The 19,475-nt window shown below is 37.3% G+C and overlaps 1 protein-coding gene across 23 annotated transcripts in view; it reads left to right on the top strand.

The window, feature by feature from the left end:
- Nrxn3 (neurexin 3) overlaps positions 1-19,475 on the top strand; it is a 1,441,261-nt gene that overhangs the window by 1,308,325 nt on the left and 113,461 nt on the right. For 15 of the 23 annotated variants that reach the window (XR_007835231.1, XR_007835232.1, XM_051196126.1 and 12 more), the window contains 2 exons: positions 4,025-4,114; positions 9,506-9,813. Coding sequence is in view for 21 of the 23 variants with exons in the window: in XM_051196126.1 (XP_051052083.1) it covers positions 4,025-4,114; positions 9,506-9,813 (398 nt within the window). In the remaining 2 variants the exon portion in view is untranslated. The remainder of the gene's footprint in view (positions 1-4,024; positions 4,115-9,505; positions 9,814-19,475) is intronic. The other 8 variants (XM_051196138.1, XM_051196124.1, XM_051196139.1 and 5 more) reach the window with 1 other exon arrangement.

Consider the following 19,475-nt stretch of genomic DNA (forward strand, 5'->3'; position numbering starts at 1 on the left):
TCTAATGCTAAGTGACTTCCCCAAAGTCATAAAGCTAATAAATGGTAAATTTACAGCTCCAAAATAGATATATAACCAAATTTTATAGCTTCAACTTTAAAAATTAGCATAACTCCTAATAAAGGGGCCCATGTTTGGATCATTGTGTTAGACATATTGCTTTCTATTCTGTGTAAGAATTTTCTTCTTGTATTCATTAGTTCTCCAGTTTAAGGATGTTTTATCTTTATGTTTATCATATTTTTATTTTATTTTATGTTTATCTTACTGTGGTGATTAACAAATTTCAAGTCCTCATCTCAAAGAGATACTGATATAGGCTGGGGACCAATTGAAAGGCCAATTTGCTTTCCTTATCATATCTTTACTCTATTTCTATTACTTTCATCCTCAAAGGGTCAAGGCTTAAATGGTAGCTCTAAGGTAGTTTCACATGATGGTCAGTGGTATGTGTATGAACCAGTTGGGTTTTAGTGATTCAACTCAGAGCCTTCTGCTCTCCAAAATGCTATAATTTCACAGTGCATATAATACAGGTCTCCAGAAATCTAACTGTTTGGTACTAGTAGACTGTAAGAAACCAACTGTATGAAAATTTCAATACCTTGCCAAGAGTGACAGAGAATAAATATATACATAGTCTATTTCAAGTAGACTAAAATGTGACTATTTGTTTTTCTAAAATTGCACTCTATGTAGATGTCAGATTCATATAACTAACATAAGTACTTATTTCAAGAGCTCCTTATACAATTTATTGGTTTCTTTGTGTGTGAAATAACTGATGCTTCTGTCAAGTAATGTATATGCTTTATTTATAGGACATTCTAAGTTACTACTCATAAGGGCATTCTATCCTAAATATAGCATTATTTTTGTTGAGTAATCAATTATACTCTTTTAAGTGTCCATACTAGTTGTTATATTAGAAGTACAAGTTAACTTCATTGTGTATTTAACAAGAATGTATATGAATTTAAAGAGGTTTGTGAAGCTTCCAGAGTAGTCATTTATAAGATTTGCCCTTCTGTCAATCTATGGAATGGGGCTCAGGACAAAGGAACTAATTCACTTATACATGTTTCTTAAACAGAGTTTACTAGTGTTTTAGATAAATTAAAATAAAAGCCAACAAGAACATGAAAAGAGACTAAGAACAATGTTAATGTGGTGACTTAAACCAATGTGGTTTTCCAAATGGCTTTCCATCTCTCATGACTTTTAACGGCATGCTAGATCACTGTCCTCAGTGCCAAATGGTATCAGTCTGGCGTGCAAGACTTAAACCATGCTTCTAAATGTCTTTAAAGCCGAGGTGGAGAAGAATGGACTCTCTTTATATTTTCAGAAAGTTCAGAGATTAATTCCAGCTGTGCTTTTCTCCATTGGGACCCCAAAGCTTCCCTTTCCCAGCCATTACTATGTCCCTAACTGATTTCCTACACTGCTTTATAGTTAAAAGAAGATGAATTGTGGTTGCAGGGCTCTTTGGGAGAGCTAAGAACCCTGTCTGTTTGGAGGAAGCAAATCAATATAGCCTGTGAGTTAATTAACTTTGTATCTAGATGATACTGACAATTTGGACTTTCAGTTGTTATTTCAGCATTTGCCCTTCATGTTGATAAGATGCCCTATTTTATGTTTCCATTTTACCTGACTAATTCATTCCAGGAAGTAGGGTGAAAATTATCACTGTATTTAGTCATGTAGTCAACAATGATAATAAAAACAGAAAACTCAAAGCAGCAAAATCTGTCAAAGAAGAATCCAGTACAATTCAATTGCTGTTCCTCAGCGTGACATCTCATTGTACTGTGGCAGAGCACACCTTACCTGCCACCTGCTGGGTAGATGTGGTGCTCCTTGGCTGTGAAGACATTTGAAAAGTTACCCAATTTGTTCTGGTTAAATAGAACATAAAATACATTTGTTCTCCAGAGACAACAATTATCGTGATCAGAAATTACAGTTCTATGGGGCAGTTAAGCCAATGTCCTTCACTCTGGTCATATTGAGACAGCAAGAAATGATGATACTTCTTGACTTTTCCTCTTTGCTTGTTGTCGTCTACCATTTATGATGCTTCACTTTGAAATAAGCTTTAAATTGTCCATGAGAATCCAAACCTGTTTATTGTTCCGTCCCTTTTATGTGCTTTATCCCCCAGTAAGTTTTTATTTGTTTGGTAGAGCAAGGCAACAAGCCAAAGACATGAGTTGCTGGACAACAGAGCCCCCAATGAGCTAAAACTGCCCTTTGATATGTTGGAATGTTATTATTTATGTAGGCAGATAGAGATCTGCAATGTGGACTAGGAGCATATCCATAGTTGCTTCTCATGAGCTGTGGATTGTTTGTTTACATTCCAGGGCATTAATGATGACTCGAAATTTTTGAATAATGTTTTAATCAGAGAAGCTTGTAAGGAAAATCCATCCCCCAACAGTACTATCCAATCTCCTACCTTCCCGGTCCAAGCTCAGCAATCAGGTCCTAATTGTCACATGTGACATCTTCTCAACCAATGAGAACCTCTGCATTGCAATGGCTCTGTGATTTTAATGTTATAGTTCACTTCTATTTAGTTGCTCTGATGCTTTGTTAGAGCCTAATATTCAATCTGGCTTCTAGACTTCTCTGAAATTTGCTCCTGAGCCACCTGCTTTATAATTTTTATTTCCTTTTAAAAATATTAGTAATTTGGAATGAAGTTCCCTAAGTTTTAATACAGGGCTCTGAACTGAACATGATGAATTGCAGTACACTGCTTTTTACTAAATTAATGTGAGCTTGGCCAATGAACTAAAACAGTTCCCAAAGCACGCCTTCATTATTTTGTTATTGGAAGCATATTCATTATGGGTGTAATTCCACACCACCACTTTCCAAGTCTCTCCTAACTACAGAAACCACCCAGGAGTGGTAATAGCAGTTACAAAAGGAAGAGGAGCCATATCAGCAGTTAAAAACAATGTATAGGCCGGAAACTAATTTGATATTTCATGCTCAGAAAAAAATGTTCCTAACAGGATTTTTTAATAGATTCTTGTTCAAGAAAGCCCCTTCATAGATAGAAGATGAGACGAGAAGATAGAGAGAGGAAAAGAGAGAATGCACAGCTGAGCCAGCATATTCTAGAAATAATAAAATGTAAATGCTTAGAAGTCTGCAAATGCTATACAGCAGATTAACTTCCTTTGCCTGTAGTTGTGTTCTTTGTGGGTCCCATCTGCTTAAAATGTGCAATAAAACGGATAGGGAGCTACAGTGCCACCTGTACTCCTCTGCCAGTTTTACGTAGGTACCATAATATCAGGGTTTCCTTTTGGAGTAAGAAATCTCCCTTGAATCCAAGCTCTGGGAGCTGAATCAGGCTAGTTACCATGAGTTAAGGCTAATTCGAACTACAGAGTTTTATCTCAGAAACCCAAACCAAACAAACAAACAAAAAAAAAATGTAAGAAAACCTTAGAACTCTTTCTTGGCCAGTTTCCCTTGGCTAGCAGAGATTTGGTAATTTTCTCTGATGCCTTTTCTAGAATTCAGAGAAAGCAAGTATGGCTGCTTAGGAGAAGCTGCAAGAGCACTGTGCTTCTGAATGGAACCCTCCAGAAAAACAGTAGCCTTATGCTCCTTTTGCATTGTGAAATTGATATGGTAGTGGTAGGAAACTTACTCAACTCAATGAGATCATAGAGCTACACTGGGACCATCTTGTGGTAGATGGAAGGAGCTGGAAGGGACAGGGGAAAGAAGTAAAGAGATTTCTGTAAATAGCCCAAGTGCTTACAGTTCTATATCCCAAATCACATGACCAAATCATGATGGAGCACTGCACAGCTGAGATCCATCTGACCTCAGACCTGTCATCCTAGGGCAGAGCAACTTCAACTCCACCTCTACTAAAGATAAATTGATCTCTCTCTCTAAAAGTCTTCATAAAACAAACTGAACACCTAGGATGTTTTGTAATGACCTATTGACTTTTCAGATTGTTCTTTAAGCTGTTTTTTAAACTTTAAAGGCAACACTGATAATGAACGCCTCCAAATGGTAAAACAGAAAATCCCCTTCAAATATAACCGGCCTGTAGAGGAGTGGCTGCAGGAAAAAGGTAACGGTCGTTAAAACTTTCATTCTAAAAATCATTTGATTCTAAACCCTCATTTTTAAAGCCTGCAAATAAATGTTCCTTAAATGATAATCGCCTGCTGCATAAATGACTGTTTTAATTTTCATTATAATTTGTGTCAGCTTCCACCTGCCATATGTTGATAAATCATGCAATAATACATCGCCATTAAAACACAGTTAAAGGGACTAGTATCTAGCCCGCTGTCACTATGACAGACATAAACAACGAATTCCAGGAAACTCTTGAATGACAAAAAGAAAGAAAGAAAGAAAGAAAGAAAGAAAGAAAGAAAGAAAGAAAGAAAGAAGGAAGGAAGGAAGGAAGGAAGGAAGGAAGGAAGGAAGAAAGGGAGGGAGGGAGGGAGAGAAAGAGAGTAGGAACTGGATTATGGCAATTTAACCAATGCATGGCATTATTTCTTAATTTGTTTTAAATTATCTCTCACCAAAGCTTTCTAAAGAATTTTCAAAAGAACTTGTAAAACTTTCATCTTGAGGCTGTTTTGGCTTTACTGTTTATAATATGATTAACCAAAAACCCAAACCAAATCAAACCAAAACATCTTAGATCAACTCTTGTAACTTAAATTGCTTAAAACAAATGTTATAATGGAAGCAGTATGTGTCAACATTTGTTTTTAAACAAAGATAAGGCTGAGAAAGAACAGACTTTCCCTCTAAATTCAAACCATCAGAGGTGAAAGTTTCTAGGAGAGCTTAATTACTTTCCAGTTGCCCCAGGAAACTAAAACAAAACAAACTTGTTTCACACTTTGGTGGTGTGATACCCTTGTGCATATGTACAATGTTTTATACAACGAAGTTTAAGGCAATGAGTTGGTAAGGGAAAAATCTTGTGAAAATCAAAACAGCAAGTTCTGATTTACTGACAGAAACAACCACTCCGTGCAAAAAAGAGGGCAGCAGGTTTAAATCTTGGCAGAATTTTCTATGTGGTTTCTTTTGCTTACTAGATACACAGTTGCTTTTGAATGATGAAAATTTTTCTTCAAGTAAACTAGTTCTGTTCTGCCTTGAGGCAGTAAAATCAAACTCTTGTCTTGAGATCTCAAATAACCTCTTACATTTTGCAGGATTGTGATTGAGTTACAAGAAATATTTGGGGATGTTGCAAATAAAGAGATGGACATTTGTGTGTGATTGTTAGTTGGGTGAAAACATTCAGATGTTTAGACATAGAAAATCCTTACCAAATTTTAACTGCATGCCCTGTTTTCAACATATGTGGTCTAATTAAAAATAAATTAAGAATAACTTTAAAAAGCAAATAATTTTGAGTAGTAATCAACAGCTCATAAAGTCCCTTTAACATTAAAGACAACAATTGCCTCACTTTTAAACAGTGAACTAGATGCATGTTGAAGTCTCATGTGCCTGAGAGAACTTTTGTGTTTCTTTCAATTTTACATTAATAATATTTTATTTTATTCCATTGCCTTTTGAAGTCTAAGTTTAATAGCATGCCAGGCATTTTCATTTGTACAAACCATTATAAATCGGTTAGTAGGCTTTTAGTTTTCCTTCTGATAGCTTCATTATCAGCTGGCTTTCATGTGACTAGAAGCCCTCTTACACATGTGGAGTGCTGGGATGGGAAAGAGTGATTGAGGTGGTATGGATGGGAATGACTTGGCTTCTTTATTAATATATATGTGTATGTACATATATGTTATTGGACAACTTATTTGCAAGCTGTTAGATTATCTTCTCTACTGTTTTACCCAAAATTACTCTTTATGTAATTTGGGTGAGTAGCATCTATTTTTTTTATCTCTTCCTCTGTCTATCTAACTTCACTTTCAAATTAAATGGAAAATTTGCACTGAAAGCCCTTGTTTGTGAAAAAGAGAATGAAGGGTAAAAAGATAAAAGAATTATTAGACAGGTGCATTCAGAAATACATGGAATGTTTCTTTGGAGTTACTTCTGTCATTGGAAAGGAAAGCTGGGTCACAACATTCTCAAGTCTGTTTGCTGGTTCTATCTACTATTGACTGACTTTCTGACCTTAGACAATCTACTTAACTTCTTTGTGTCTCCAATTTCCCATATGAGGAGAGGAGAAATAATACTGCCTATTCCCCCAGGGTATTCTGAGATTTAATTAATTTGTCTTTGTGCAACACTGACTAGAGACGTGAAAAGATTTAATATAAGCCTATGTGAACCTGATGATAAAAGAAAGCAACAAATAATGACTTCCAAAAGGATGTGCATCTGAGATGAAACAAATGGTTACATGTTATCAATTCTGTACTAGTGCTATAATAAAACTTCATGTTATTGCTGATAGAACAATTCTCAGACTCCAAAAATATATGCATATATATGTACATATATTGCACATTTATTCAAATGCACATGTATAATGATATTTTTTATTCTAAAAACATTCTATGTTTTAAGTTACAACAATGAGAATGATATCTGGCATATATTTTCAAACATCTTGGGCAAACAAACAAACAACAACACAGAAACTTTTTCCTGTCAATCCTGTACATCCTTCATAAGGATACTTCTCCATTGCACATGATCTCCTATGCAGCTCAAGACAGATGTGGCAGTGACAGGAAGACATGGGAGGAGACAGAGTGCTCTCTTCCTAGAGTGATTTCTAGTTTTGTCCTTAACTACCTAGGCAAAGTGTGGAGGGCTAGGAGAAGGAAGTGAAACAAAAGAAAAACAAAACAAAGCAAACAATACAAACACCTAGCCATAAGACTACCAATCAAATATGATAACAGAAACCCAAATACATTTTATGGCATGAAGGAGAAATTGAAATTTGGATAGCCCCCTTCTTTGTCTCACCACCCAGCATGTTGGATCTAAGAAGTAAGTGGTAGGGTATCTGTAGCAAAGCAGTGATAACACATAATAAAGCAACTCTTCAATCTAATGGCCCCAGCCTCTGTTCATTCTTGAATAAGCAATGACCACTTTATGGAGTGAATTATTGTAAATAGAATGAAGTTAATCCATCATTTTCAGCCAGCCTATTGCATTTTGAACTTCAATTTTCTCTGATAGTCTTTTCATTTTTAAGTATTGGCAAAATAAATCTTTCCATAAAATGAAGATGAGGACCATTATAAGAAGTTATTGTTATGGAGTATTTCAAGAATATAGAATAAAATCTGCTACATATAGTCAAGGTTACTCAGCCATTAACTAATCACCAATGCTTGCCCACATAGAAAAGAGGGAGGGAGGAGGGAGTAAGAGAGTGAAAGAGAAAGAGATAATGTTATAAATATTGTGCATATAGATAGACCTTGCACGGGGCCTATCTAGTTTAAAATATTAAAGTTATATCCTAGAAATCTCCCACTGTATAACTTCTTCTAAATCAGTATGCTAAGTTGCTCCAAATGCTGATATGAAGTTAAGCAAAAATTATTCTCTGCATCTATTATCCCATTTCTATTGTAGTAAGTGTATGACTTCCAAAGAAAGAAGTATGAACTTCAGTCCATTATCCTGCACCATTGTGCACTGAACTTGTTTCATCTCATGTGAAAAGAACAGAGGCAAAACTTATGCAACTTTCAGATGGTACTAACTCACAGGACACTGAAGGGATTTCTGGGAAAGTATGGAATGCATTCATTGCATTCCTAGGACCTAGGGAATTCTGTTATCATTGAAGAATGAGATCCTCTCAACTGCTTCCAAGATTCTTATGAAGTGTGGGTCATTTTTACCCTGATAAAATTCTCCAGCCTAAAATCAGGGTAGTACTGATTATAAATCATTCAAATAATAACCCTTAATAATTTACTAGATGGTAAAGGTGGCACTTGTCTAAAGAGTCTGCTCTGAACATATGCAGTTTCTTTCTTTTTTCTCTTCTATACATTCCAGTAGAAGGTATATCCACATTCCATTGCAGATATCCAGGCTAGCTTTGCATTGTGTAGACTTGAGCTTAATATATTGGTGATAAAACCTAAGACCCCAAAACTGCAACATACCTCTGTTCATATATGTAGAGTTCAGAGGGGGAAAGCATATATGCCTTACCAAGCAGGCATGAGAACCAGAAAATTGTTTCCAGTTATTTACCCCTAAAATAATCAAGGTGATTAGATGAAGAGTTAGTGGATATGTTGATCATTGACTAAGGAAAATTAATGTATCTAATTCTATGAATAGGTATCTCACACACATACTTCATATGGGAAAGCAAATGAAATTAATCTAAAGAAAAAACATGAAGAAAAGCCTTGTCATGTTGCTGTCATGATAAATTGCAGTAAGGGTATAAAAGCTGTTTCCTCTATGGGAAAGACCTAGCTTGGCTTTAAAAATAAGTAGAAATCTTTGAGAGCAAGCATAGCTTGTTGAATGCTCCCTAAACTGCTCTGCTACATTTTTTTTCTGATAGCTTTTTTGCCACAGAAGTAAAAATAGTACCCATAAGAAAAACTAAATAAGATTATCATGTCACTGAATCATTCAAGGAATTTTAAGAGTTGTTTGCTTCATCAGTACCCATATTCCCTTTAAAACTCATTTATATTGATTAATTTTATTATTTGACAATTACATGCATGCACAAAATATATTCTGATTACTGTCCCCATATTTTCTTAAAGCCATTTCAGAATTACCTCATCCTCACTTCCATTCCCATTCTAGGAGCTTTATCACAGCAAATTACCCCCCCCCCCCATCTAAGAGTATAATCTATTGACTCATCATACCTCCCTCCAAATTATACATCTATAATGATTCTATGAAACAGAAAATGCTGATAGACTATCACTCGCTATGAAGATTTATGAAAACACTGTTCCTGGTGACTAGAGTGCCCATTTTTGTAAGCATGCAATGAATCGGATCTTCTTAATTGCAGTTTAATTTCAGTAAATTTCATTTAATTACTGAACCTAATTTTTAAACTCAATGTTCTAAATCAGCTCATTGAGTTTCTGTTTGCCGTGTATCATTCTTTTTTGTTGTCATTACATTAATTTGTAGCTTAGAATCAGAGCACTAGGCATCTGTGATTCATTCTGGTCATGATCTGACTGGATGTTTCTGTCATCCTCGATTATATGTCTAAGGAGACTGAACAGTGCTCATGTTTAAACCAAGATGTCTTCTTCCTTAGAATAGTAGAAATACTCAGTTATTCTGATAACTTAGGATTTCTATCTAGACAGCGGAAGAGATAATCATAATAAAATGTTACTCATAAATCTCAAAAGTAATATTTTCATATACATTTTGTCCACTTCAGTTGTTCAAGGAAGCCTATTAGATGCTTGCTCCATGCATAATAGGTAAAGCAAGGAGCAGAAATGTATGAAAATAATAGTATTTCCTCCACCTAATCCACTAGGCCGGCAGTTAACCATCTTCAACACCCAGGCGCAAATAGCCATTGGAGGAAAGGACAAAGGACGCCTCTTCCAAGGCCAACTCTCTGGGCTCTATTATGATGGTTTGAAAGTACTGAACATGGCAGCTGAGAACAACCCTAATATTAAAATCAATGGAAGTGTTCGGCTAGTGGGAGAAGTCCCATCAGTCTCGGGAACAACACAGACGACCTCCATGCCACCTGAAATGTCTACCACTGTCATGGAAACCACCACCACAATGGCTACTACTACCACCCGGAAGAATCGCTCAACAGCCAGCATTCAGGTATGCCTTTCTCTTGTGATATTGCTCTTCTTTCTTGACTTTGCAGCACCAGTGCTGCTGTCTGTATTCTAGGTGGCTAAGGACTTTGAATTACTGTCTTTGAAGGAAGGATGAAGATGTTCATGGTAATCAGACCCAAGACTACAGGAAAAGTAATGACTGGGAGAGTTAGAGAAGTGTGTGGCACTCATGAGCTAATGAGATATCTTGTGTTATCCCTTCCATTTAATCACTGAAATGAAAAGCTGTTATTCAAAATGAGCAATGGACCGTATTTCTATTACAAAACGTTCGTCTCCTCTCATTGCATTACCTTATCTTTTGGGAAGGAAGAAAGAAAAGTGTTTTACCTTATGCAAGTCTAAACCATAGTTCAGTTCTATTTACATCCTCAAGGTATATTTGATAAAACTCGAATAACATGTTATTATGGTCAATGGGTGTCATTAAGTCAAGGACAATTGAAACAAGAAGCTCAATCACAAACACAGAACAATAGTCTGTGTTTGACATTAAGTCCTAATTATGACTTATCATTTTAGAGTCCATTTTGTTTACTTTATTTAACTAATATACTAATTCTATTAGGAAGTGTAAAGAATTGATTTTAGCTAGGCAGAAAGTTCTTAGTTTTGTGGCAAGGTTCTTTCGTTCACTTGAAAATACAAGCTAAACCTTAATATTTAGCTGCCTCCTTTGGCATTTCATAAATCTAGTTAGTAAGGGGGTAGGAGGTTAATTGAGTTATTAACCTTAAATGCTTTGGCATCAAAGAAAGCAACCCAACACTTGTGGAGAAATTATACTTACCCTCGTTAGCTATTTGTAAAAATCACTAGATCAGTACTTGTCTCTTTTGCTTCTCCAGGAGCTTAGTAGTCTCTACCATCACCTTTCTATCTATTCCCATGGACACTGTAAACTTACAGTGAATCTTTAGTGAAAACTCACCCATGTGTTTTTTATCTTTCTGAATTGTGTCATGTGACTTAGCTGTATGGAAACATGTTGTCTTCCTTTATTCTTTTTCTCTGAGTTTGAGCAAAAGTCTGGACAGCTTCTTTCATGGCTCCTAGGAACAACTTGAAGCCATGTGTGCTGATGATGCTATCAGACAATTTTATGTGTTTTCCAAAGGCTGCTAAGAACATGGCTTGCAGAGCAGCCCTATAATCATGGGTGCTGTTCCATGCATACCTACACACATACTTGAAAGAGAAAAATAGCACTTCTCTGCTGATATTACAGCAATAACTCCTGACACCTCACTCTACTCACTGAGAAGAAGATAAAAGGCAATATATATTTCTATTATGACTCTCTATAGTTCAAGCATAGATCTGTTTACTGCCGGTAAAAGGATAGTTCTGTTTGTACAGGTCTTGGAAGACCTGGTTGTGTCTGTCAGAGTATATTCTACTAGATCTATGGGAAGCAGAAGAGCAAATGACTTTCTCCATAGGAATAGATGATTCTGCAGTCTGTCTTAGGGCCATATTTTCGCTGACCACAAGTAGAATTGATGCTAGGGAGGGATTCTGAGAATTGCCTCAATTTATGATAATATTCATGATAATATTCAGTCTTTGGTTGTTTACCCCCCTCTTACCTCTTGAAGTAAATATGTAAATGGGGGAAGTCTGTTTGAGTTCCTAGACTCTTTCTATGACCTAAGAGAACCAAGGATTCTAGACAGGAGTGGATTTCAAGGTGCATAAGCCTCGCCAGTGGTTTAACTCTAAACCTGAGGTGACTTTTGGAGGAAGGAAGTACCTGGGAGTGCCCTCTCCAAAAGCTTCCCTCTGGAGAGCCCTGTTCTTTCAGAGGCTGGGGAAATTGGATTATATCTTTACATGCTTTTCCTTTTTCCTTCCACTAAGGCTATAAAGATAAGCTATAAATCTGTTGACACTTGTTGTTTTTATGGGTGTGTAAATATATACTCTTGGAGGAAATCCAGAAGCTGTGCAGAATTGATTAGACCCAGGCAAAAGGAAACAGAAGCCCCAGGAGTCTGTAAAAGGAAAGTTGAGAAGACATAGTGTGGAAGATTTGAGGTGCCTTTGTTCTTGTCAGCTAGCCACAAGAACTTTACCCCATGCTATAGAAAAACTTGAAAACTTTATAGTTGAGCCTTGGCTGGCCTAAATACAATCTGTAGATAGCATCAAGTCTACCTGAAGATTTATGACAAGTCTTAGATGCTGGACATATTGGGTGTAGAAAAACAGATCCAGTAGCTTCAAATGCATCCAATGTATGACCCAGTCAATTTTCTTTGATGAAGCTTTGATCTCTGAGAGGTACTTCAGAAAAGGAAAAGAAAATAGCAAAGATTAAGTTTCATGTTCACCAGTCCATCATTTAGTTTTCATCTATGTGAAACCTCATACAGACCATTTTATAAGCGATGTTCTGTTCTTTGCTTTTCCCTTTGATAATATCATTAAAGCATGGTTTGTCCCCAAATAAGACTCTTTTGGGAGAAAAACAATTAAGCATGTGTGACTGCAAGTCAAAAATGTCACTATTCAAAAAACTTCCCCGATTCCTTCCTAAATCATAAGCCAAGAAAACCTCATTTGAGGAGTTAGTTTCTGATGGACCTTGGCTAGTGTTCACATGAGATCAAAGGAAAACTGGAAAGTGCTTTTAGTGCTTCTCTTAACAGTATATGAATGTGAACAAATCGCTTTTGAGTTGATATAGCTCTCCAATACTCCAGTCTTTTGGAAGTAATTGGTGCTTTGATCTCTGTGATAGATCAGTCTGTTACTGATAGGAGTGCAGAATTGCTTGTGAATGGCATGGACTATGTTAAATTACTCACAGCTATTGTGCCCAAGCAGTGGAGCTTGACCTTATATTAAAAAGAATGTCTCAAGATGCTCCCCTCAATTTAGAGGGGGAAAAACAGCCAGCTAAAGTGCACATTAAGGAGCCAGGTAGACAGATAATAATCTTCAATAAGAATCTTGTACTTACTAGATATTTCACAGGCACTGAGCAAGTCAGAAGCCAAGACAGGCTTTTATTTGCTATCATGTAGCCACTTAATGAGCAGAAATACAATGCTGGAGGAATGCTCTACTTCTAGAATACTCAGGGTGTGTAGACAGTCTTTTTCACTGACACACCTATAATGTAATGAACTTGTGCTAGATATCTGGGGTTTAATGTCTAGTCCATTCTCACAATAGCTAAGGGATCCTGAGTAGATAACAGGATGTTTAAATAACTATTGCTGAAAGTGAAATATCTCCCTTAACTCTACAACTACAAACAACTTTGTCATTAGACATCGTAATTTACAAAGTCAGACATTGATGTAGGTTTCATCCAGGTAATTCTACTTCTGCTAATGAAGTTGACTGGCGTCCACTCAGGGCCCACTGTAGTCTAGTGACTTCCTTCCCTCACATCCCTTGTACCGGAAGAATCAACTTTGGAAAGCCTGGGCTCAGCCATACTATGTGTCTGTCCATGAAGTACCAACAATTTCCCTGTGGCTTCTTTGGCAGAGTGCCTCCACTCTAGGATCCCAGACAATCTTTTGAAAGGGAATGAAGCAGAAGCCATAGTTTCTTATATCATGGGCCTGGTCTTGGCTTGTGTTATTTATATATACCATACCCTATTGCTTTAAATTTCCAGGCCTTTTCAAATATCAGGGAATAGTTGAAGACGATTTTAGGATAATTATGATTATAAACCCCCAGGCATGTCCATCAGGGATACTTTTCTAGATTAACTGTTGCAGAAGAACACACCCTAAATGTGTGAAGAATTTTCCCACTAGCCAATTCTGGGCTGAATAAAATGAAGGCAGCAAGCTGAACACAAGCATTCATTTTCCCCTATTTCCCAAATGTGGATGCCATGTGACCAGCTGCCTCATGCTTGTGCTGTTATTCCTTCCCCATCATGATACACATTGGAGTTCTAAGCCAAAAATATACCAACCCTCTCTTAACTCACTTATTCAGGTATTTTGTCATGTCAACAAGAAAATTGCACTAAGTATGTCCTGCAGAGTCAGACAGCCAGGGTTTTACTTATCATTATTTATTTTCATTTGATATGTATGTTAAACAATAATCTACTGAACAAACAGGGATCAGAGCTATTTCTATTGATAACTGTGAATATAGTTCAGAGCAGAGGTTAGAAATTTTGCAGTGGTCTCCCAGAAGGACCTTGGTAGGATCTTGAGGCAAAAAATAATCAGAAAAAGTCTGTGACATCAAGAATAGACTCCTCTGCCATGCCTTTACTTAGTTTGGATATTTGTTTCATTTTAGAATTGAACTTTAGAGACAAATGGACTTTTAAAAATATGCTGAATCATAAAATCAACCCACTGGCACATATTTTAGAAAGTTAAAAAAATACAAATCTAAATTACTTGTATCATCAAGCCAAAAACCTGGATAAAGCAAGAGGGCTCTCCATGTAGTTTGAGTAGTGGTGTGTACTGGGAGGTTGATGTATGGAATGATTTAGAGTGTTATCATAGTTGAAATAGTCATAACACTAGCCCTTAAAGAATTAGTGCACCTGGACAGGAAGAAAGTCCAGGTCTTGTGAGATATGGTGTAAGCCAGAATTCGCATATAAGATTTGCAGGACTTGAGGACCTCAGCATGAAGCTCACCACCTACATCTGGGAGAGAACTCAGACGACTGAACTGAATTGAACTCCCTGTGAGTATAATCTAGGAATACCCCCAAATAATTACATAGAAACATTTGGGTGCTGTGATAGAGATCAAACATAGAGCTTTGCTTGAAATAGGCAGGAGCTCTACCATCAAACTACACCCCTCAGGATCACATGGGACCTTTACTATCACCTATACAGATAGGTAGCTACATTAACCCTGACTCTAAAATGAGAGCATTCACTTCAGACTACATTCAAGTTTTTGTTGTTGTTGTTGTTTTGGCTCATTCAGGACTGAAGGAAAATATGAGCAGCAAGAGTATATCATTACCTTTAATCTCTCCAGCCCATATATTCTTAGAAGAGAGGAGTAGGTCAAAAGGAAAATAGATGCAAAAAGAAAGAATGTGTATGCTCTTATCTTTGGCATCTAGTATAAGCAGTTATCAACAAAGAAGCAGCTCACTGTGTCCTGTGCATGTTGCCATTTGGAATTGTTTTGTTTATAAGCTGTTAGCAAGAAGTGGATCATAACCTACTTTTTGTATCCTAGGCATAGGCAAAGTCACCTTGACATTGCCCAGACTCTGTGCCACCAGATAACTGTCAGAAAATCATGATGCTTAGCCTGGATTAGAAGTGTGATGATTGCATGGAAACCACCTTTGAAAGTTCCAGGAAGGGGCTAAGTTTTCAGACATTGCAACAGTACATTATGTGTAAATTCCTCCCTTTGGCTCCTCAGTTTTAGACTTTGGATGATTAGGAACACACTTCAAACTTGATACTAATAGTGACAGCTTAAAACTAAACAAGTTGTCTCCACACTATTCTGAGTGGGATTTCAGTACAGTGAAGTGAAGACTGAGATTTGTCATCAGAACTTCTGAGTTGGGGACTTGTTTCTTCCTGTTACTCAGCTGTGTGCCTAAGGGTCAGTCAGTTATCTCTCTCAGACTGTTCCATTATCTGCCTAAGTGACATAAGCATACCTTCCCTTCTGTCACATTGTGAGTAATAAATCTGATTGTGGAAAGCCATCCATACATGTTCAGTAAAAGATTTTGCACTAGGATCCCATATGCACCTATAAGAAACTCCACCAGATGCATATACCCTCATTGAGCCAGGCACCCTGAAGGTTCCATGAGCATAAGCACTGTTTAGTCTATACCCACATAAGCCAATATGACTAGAACCTTTTCTCACCTCATAATGAAAACAGAAGTCTACCGGGATGTCCATATGTTTGAATAGAGGTCAGCTTAGTTTAGCAGTTAGTACACGTGGAGGAACTGTTAGGTTGAAGTATATGACATTGACATTTCAGTAGATCAACATGGTGAAAGATTGGGGATTGCAGAATGTTCAGTAAAACACAGAGCACGCAGATGCACAATGTACATCATCAGTGGGATTTTTGAGGCCCAAGATAGATAACCAACTATCTTCCACAGTCTTTGAATAATCCATTGTTCTCAGCTTGGGATGCAAATCAGATCTATGAGCTCTGGAATACCTTGTGACCATATCATGTATCAAGAATGGTTATGCTTGCTCAGAGAGTTATCCCCTCTAGTCCACTCTCCCCTTTCCCTGATGGCATGAGCTTGGTAGAAATAAAACAAGGAATCCAGTTTCTAATCCCTCCCTTTTACCACTAGACAACAAAACCTCCCGGGAAAGTTTATTTTTAGGATCAGGGCTCAGCTAATATTGATTAACAGCCTTACATAATGTGTGGCTCCAGGCTCCTTTCTTTCCTGCCAAGCTTTATAACTGGGGAAGGCGCTGAAGATTTGTCAGTCTAATTAGACTTTAGCTGCCAGCCAGGAAATATCTCCTGTGTTCTGCTTGCCCTCACAGAGATACTTTCCTTCCCCTTTCTGAGAATCATTTAAGGGGAAGGAAATTTGAGGCAAGTGTACTTGTTCTCTGGTAAGAGTCTCCAGTGACAGTGTCTCTCAGGAACTGCACAGTCCTTATAAAGGAGAGAGTGAGACACACAGAGAGAACATGAGAGAGACAGAGAAAGAATTGAGGAGAAAATGCTGCCAGTGTGCCTGCCTCTTAAAGATTTGTATGTTGCCAGTGTATGTGACCCAGGGAAGATACTGGAGCATGATTTCGTTCCATCCCATCTCAGCACATTACTTTCTGAGTCTGGGACAGGTACTTCCTGGAGAGATGACTAGTATCTTAAAAGGTCTTCTGAGGAAGTTCTCACAGCAGACAGGCTGGATGCTTAAATATCCCCCATGAGGGTGCTAGAAATTCCCATCTGATTGGGCTGTAGTATTGATAGGATAGATTTTCTACCCAAACTACTGATAAAGCGCTAGATCATATGGTAAAGCATCTGAACAGCTGAAAGAGGGCATTGGTTCAGCACTTGTATGCCCACATGTGGCTACCCACAAGTAGTTTTAAGGATTGTGGTGTTTTTTTTTTTTTCAATAATCTAACTGGTTATTCACCAATACCAAAACCAGAGTCCTTACCCTATGGCCTATGATTGAGTAAGCAAGTGAGTCCATTATTGGTTCATATGCTGCTTTATTTTAAACATTGATTTTATGGGTAATCATTCTTTCCATTAATTTTGATTTTAAAGTCTTACATAAAAAAGGATCATTAAGTTAAAAGCTGAATTTTGAAGGTACTACATTAAATTGTGTGCCCTGAGTATCTCATTCAATAGTCCTAGATGTGTTTAAAACTTCCCATCATGCCTGTGTTTTTGCTTTGCCCCTTTCATCTTCCCACTTCTTCAGTTGACTCAACTTCTCATTTCACACGGTTTTCTATGTACGTGTGTATGTGTGTGTGTGTGTGTGTGTGTGTGTGTCTGTACAAATATAAAATTGGTTTTTTCCTGGAATAGTATTCAACATATCCTAATAATATTGTTGGAATAAAAGAATAGATAACATTCTACCAGACAACCTCTAAAGAAAGCACACATGTGTTTTAGTACTTAAAGCTTGGGCTGTCAAGCTTATTTGTCACTGTTTCTCAGAGGCCTATTGCCAGTCGAAGCTCTTGGCTATTTTCCATGATTTCTTGACTTGAGTATAAGTAATCCTAGTAGTAGGACTATTCCACAGATAACAGACTGCTCGCTTATTATGCACTATAGCTAACCAGGCACTGGTAGCTTAAAGTTGCATTGCCAGCACTTGGGAAGTAGAAGCAGGAAAATCAGAGGTCATACTTGGCTACCTAGTGAGTGTGAGGCTAGCCTGGGCTACACGATACTCTGTCTCAAAAGAAGGATGGGGTAGGGGAAATAAGGAATCCAAATCAGGCTTGGTGATGTAATCCTTGGTAACTGTAATCCTAGCACTAAGGAGGCAAACATGAGAGGATGTTAGCAAATGTGAAACCAACACATTACATGTTGCAAGTTTCAAGACCATCAGGTCTTTAGAGTAAGATCTGATCTCAAAACAAAACAAAAGATCAAACAAAAAAAAACAAGCAAATAAATTACACAATTAAAATCACACCACCCCAAATCCAGGAATTCCAGAGACATCAACTCTCTCAAGTTAGCAAGAATGTTCTTGTTGGCTTATCTGTCAAGTCCCACTTTAAGCAAGACTTGGCAAAAGCTAGTTTTATCCTGCAGAGTCTTTACAATACTCAAGTGAATTATCATCCACTTTAATCACTTCAGAGAATTATACATCCATTTTATTAACTGGATGACTTCAGTTGAGAAAGATGAACAGAATGTATTTGATGTAATTAACATAATAATAGTGTAATTTATGTATTTCACCCATTTGCTTAAAGCTTGTCTGAAAGCATCCAGTAATGAGCACTTCTATGTAAAATATACACTACCTAATAAATGTTTCTTGGGTTATCAAAAAGAATCATTAATTCTAATGTAAACCAAGACCCAGGAATTGGTTTTTGTTCTTTGTTTCTGAAAATACATCCCTTACTTCCTATTTTGCTACCATGAGTAAAAAAATCTTCCAGCAGCTGTAACCAGTAGCCAGGCTTCAACACACGTAGTTCCATTCTGTCTGTGACAAGACAGCAGGAGGGTGGGATGTGCTTCATATCTTTTTGGTGCCTATTTGAATGACTGTAGAAATAAGAAACACACGAATGTTTTTATGACAAGTCTTGCCTTTTGAACCTTCTAATTAAAGCCTTTGTGTCTAGAGAGCTGCTACAGTTAGCTAAATAGAGAAATAAGTTTCTCTTTGATTTTCTCATTATCATTCTGGTTTAAAAAGATAGGAGAATTACATACATCCTGTTTTCAGTGGCTAGCAGTCACAGAGAGAATTGCTTGATGATAATTTGATTGACTTGTATACATAATTCAATGGGATCTCTTCTTACTCTAGTTAGCCCTTCAATCTCTCTTTTCTCTCTCTCTCTCTCTCTCTCTCTCTGTGTGTCTCTCTCTCGGTGTGTGTGTATGTGTGTGTGTGTGTGTGCGCGCGCGCACGCGCACACGTGCTTGTGTAAAATAGAAAAGCAGAGACACAGAGAGAACAAGGACAAGAAAGACAGAGAAAAAGATAAGAGAGGAGATATGATACTTGTGTATGTTTATAGTATGAAAGTGATGCTTGTTAGTTTAGTACTCATAGAACACACTTGGTAGTCCTCCTGAACCACTCATTTTGGATTGAGTGTCACCAGAGATTCTGCACAAGCTCCCAGAGGACGTATTACATGTGCTCTGTTTATGGGGCAAGATCTTATAGATATTACCAACTGCTTCATGACTACCACAACACCTTTTTCCCATCCTATCTAAATCCTCTCCCCAAACATAGTTAAGAAATCTTCAAGACAGAAAATCTCAGTTATTCAAAGTAACAAATAAGTGAAGAAATACATTGTTGTTTTTAATCTAAGTTGTTCTGTTCACCAGTACTCAGAATTCAGATGTTGGGATGAAAATCTGCTAGATCAGAGAAGGAAAAAAGCATCCCAGCCGCCCTTCCTCTTTGGCTGGAGACCCAGCAAG

Source organism: Phodopus roborovskii, unplaced genomic scaffold (genome assembly GCF_943737965.1).
Source record: "Phodopus roborovskii unplaced genomic scaffold, PHOROB, whole genome shotgun sequence".
Taxonomy (NCBI): domain Eukaryota; kingdom Metazoa; phylum Chordata; class Mammalia; order Rodentia; family Cricetidae; genus Phodopus; species Phodopus roborovskii.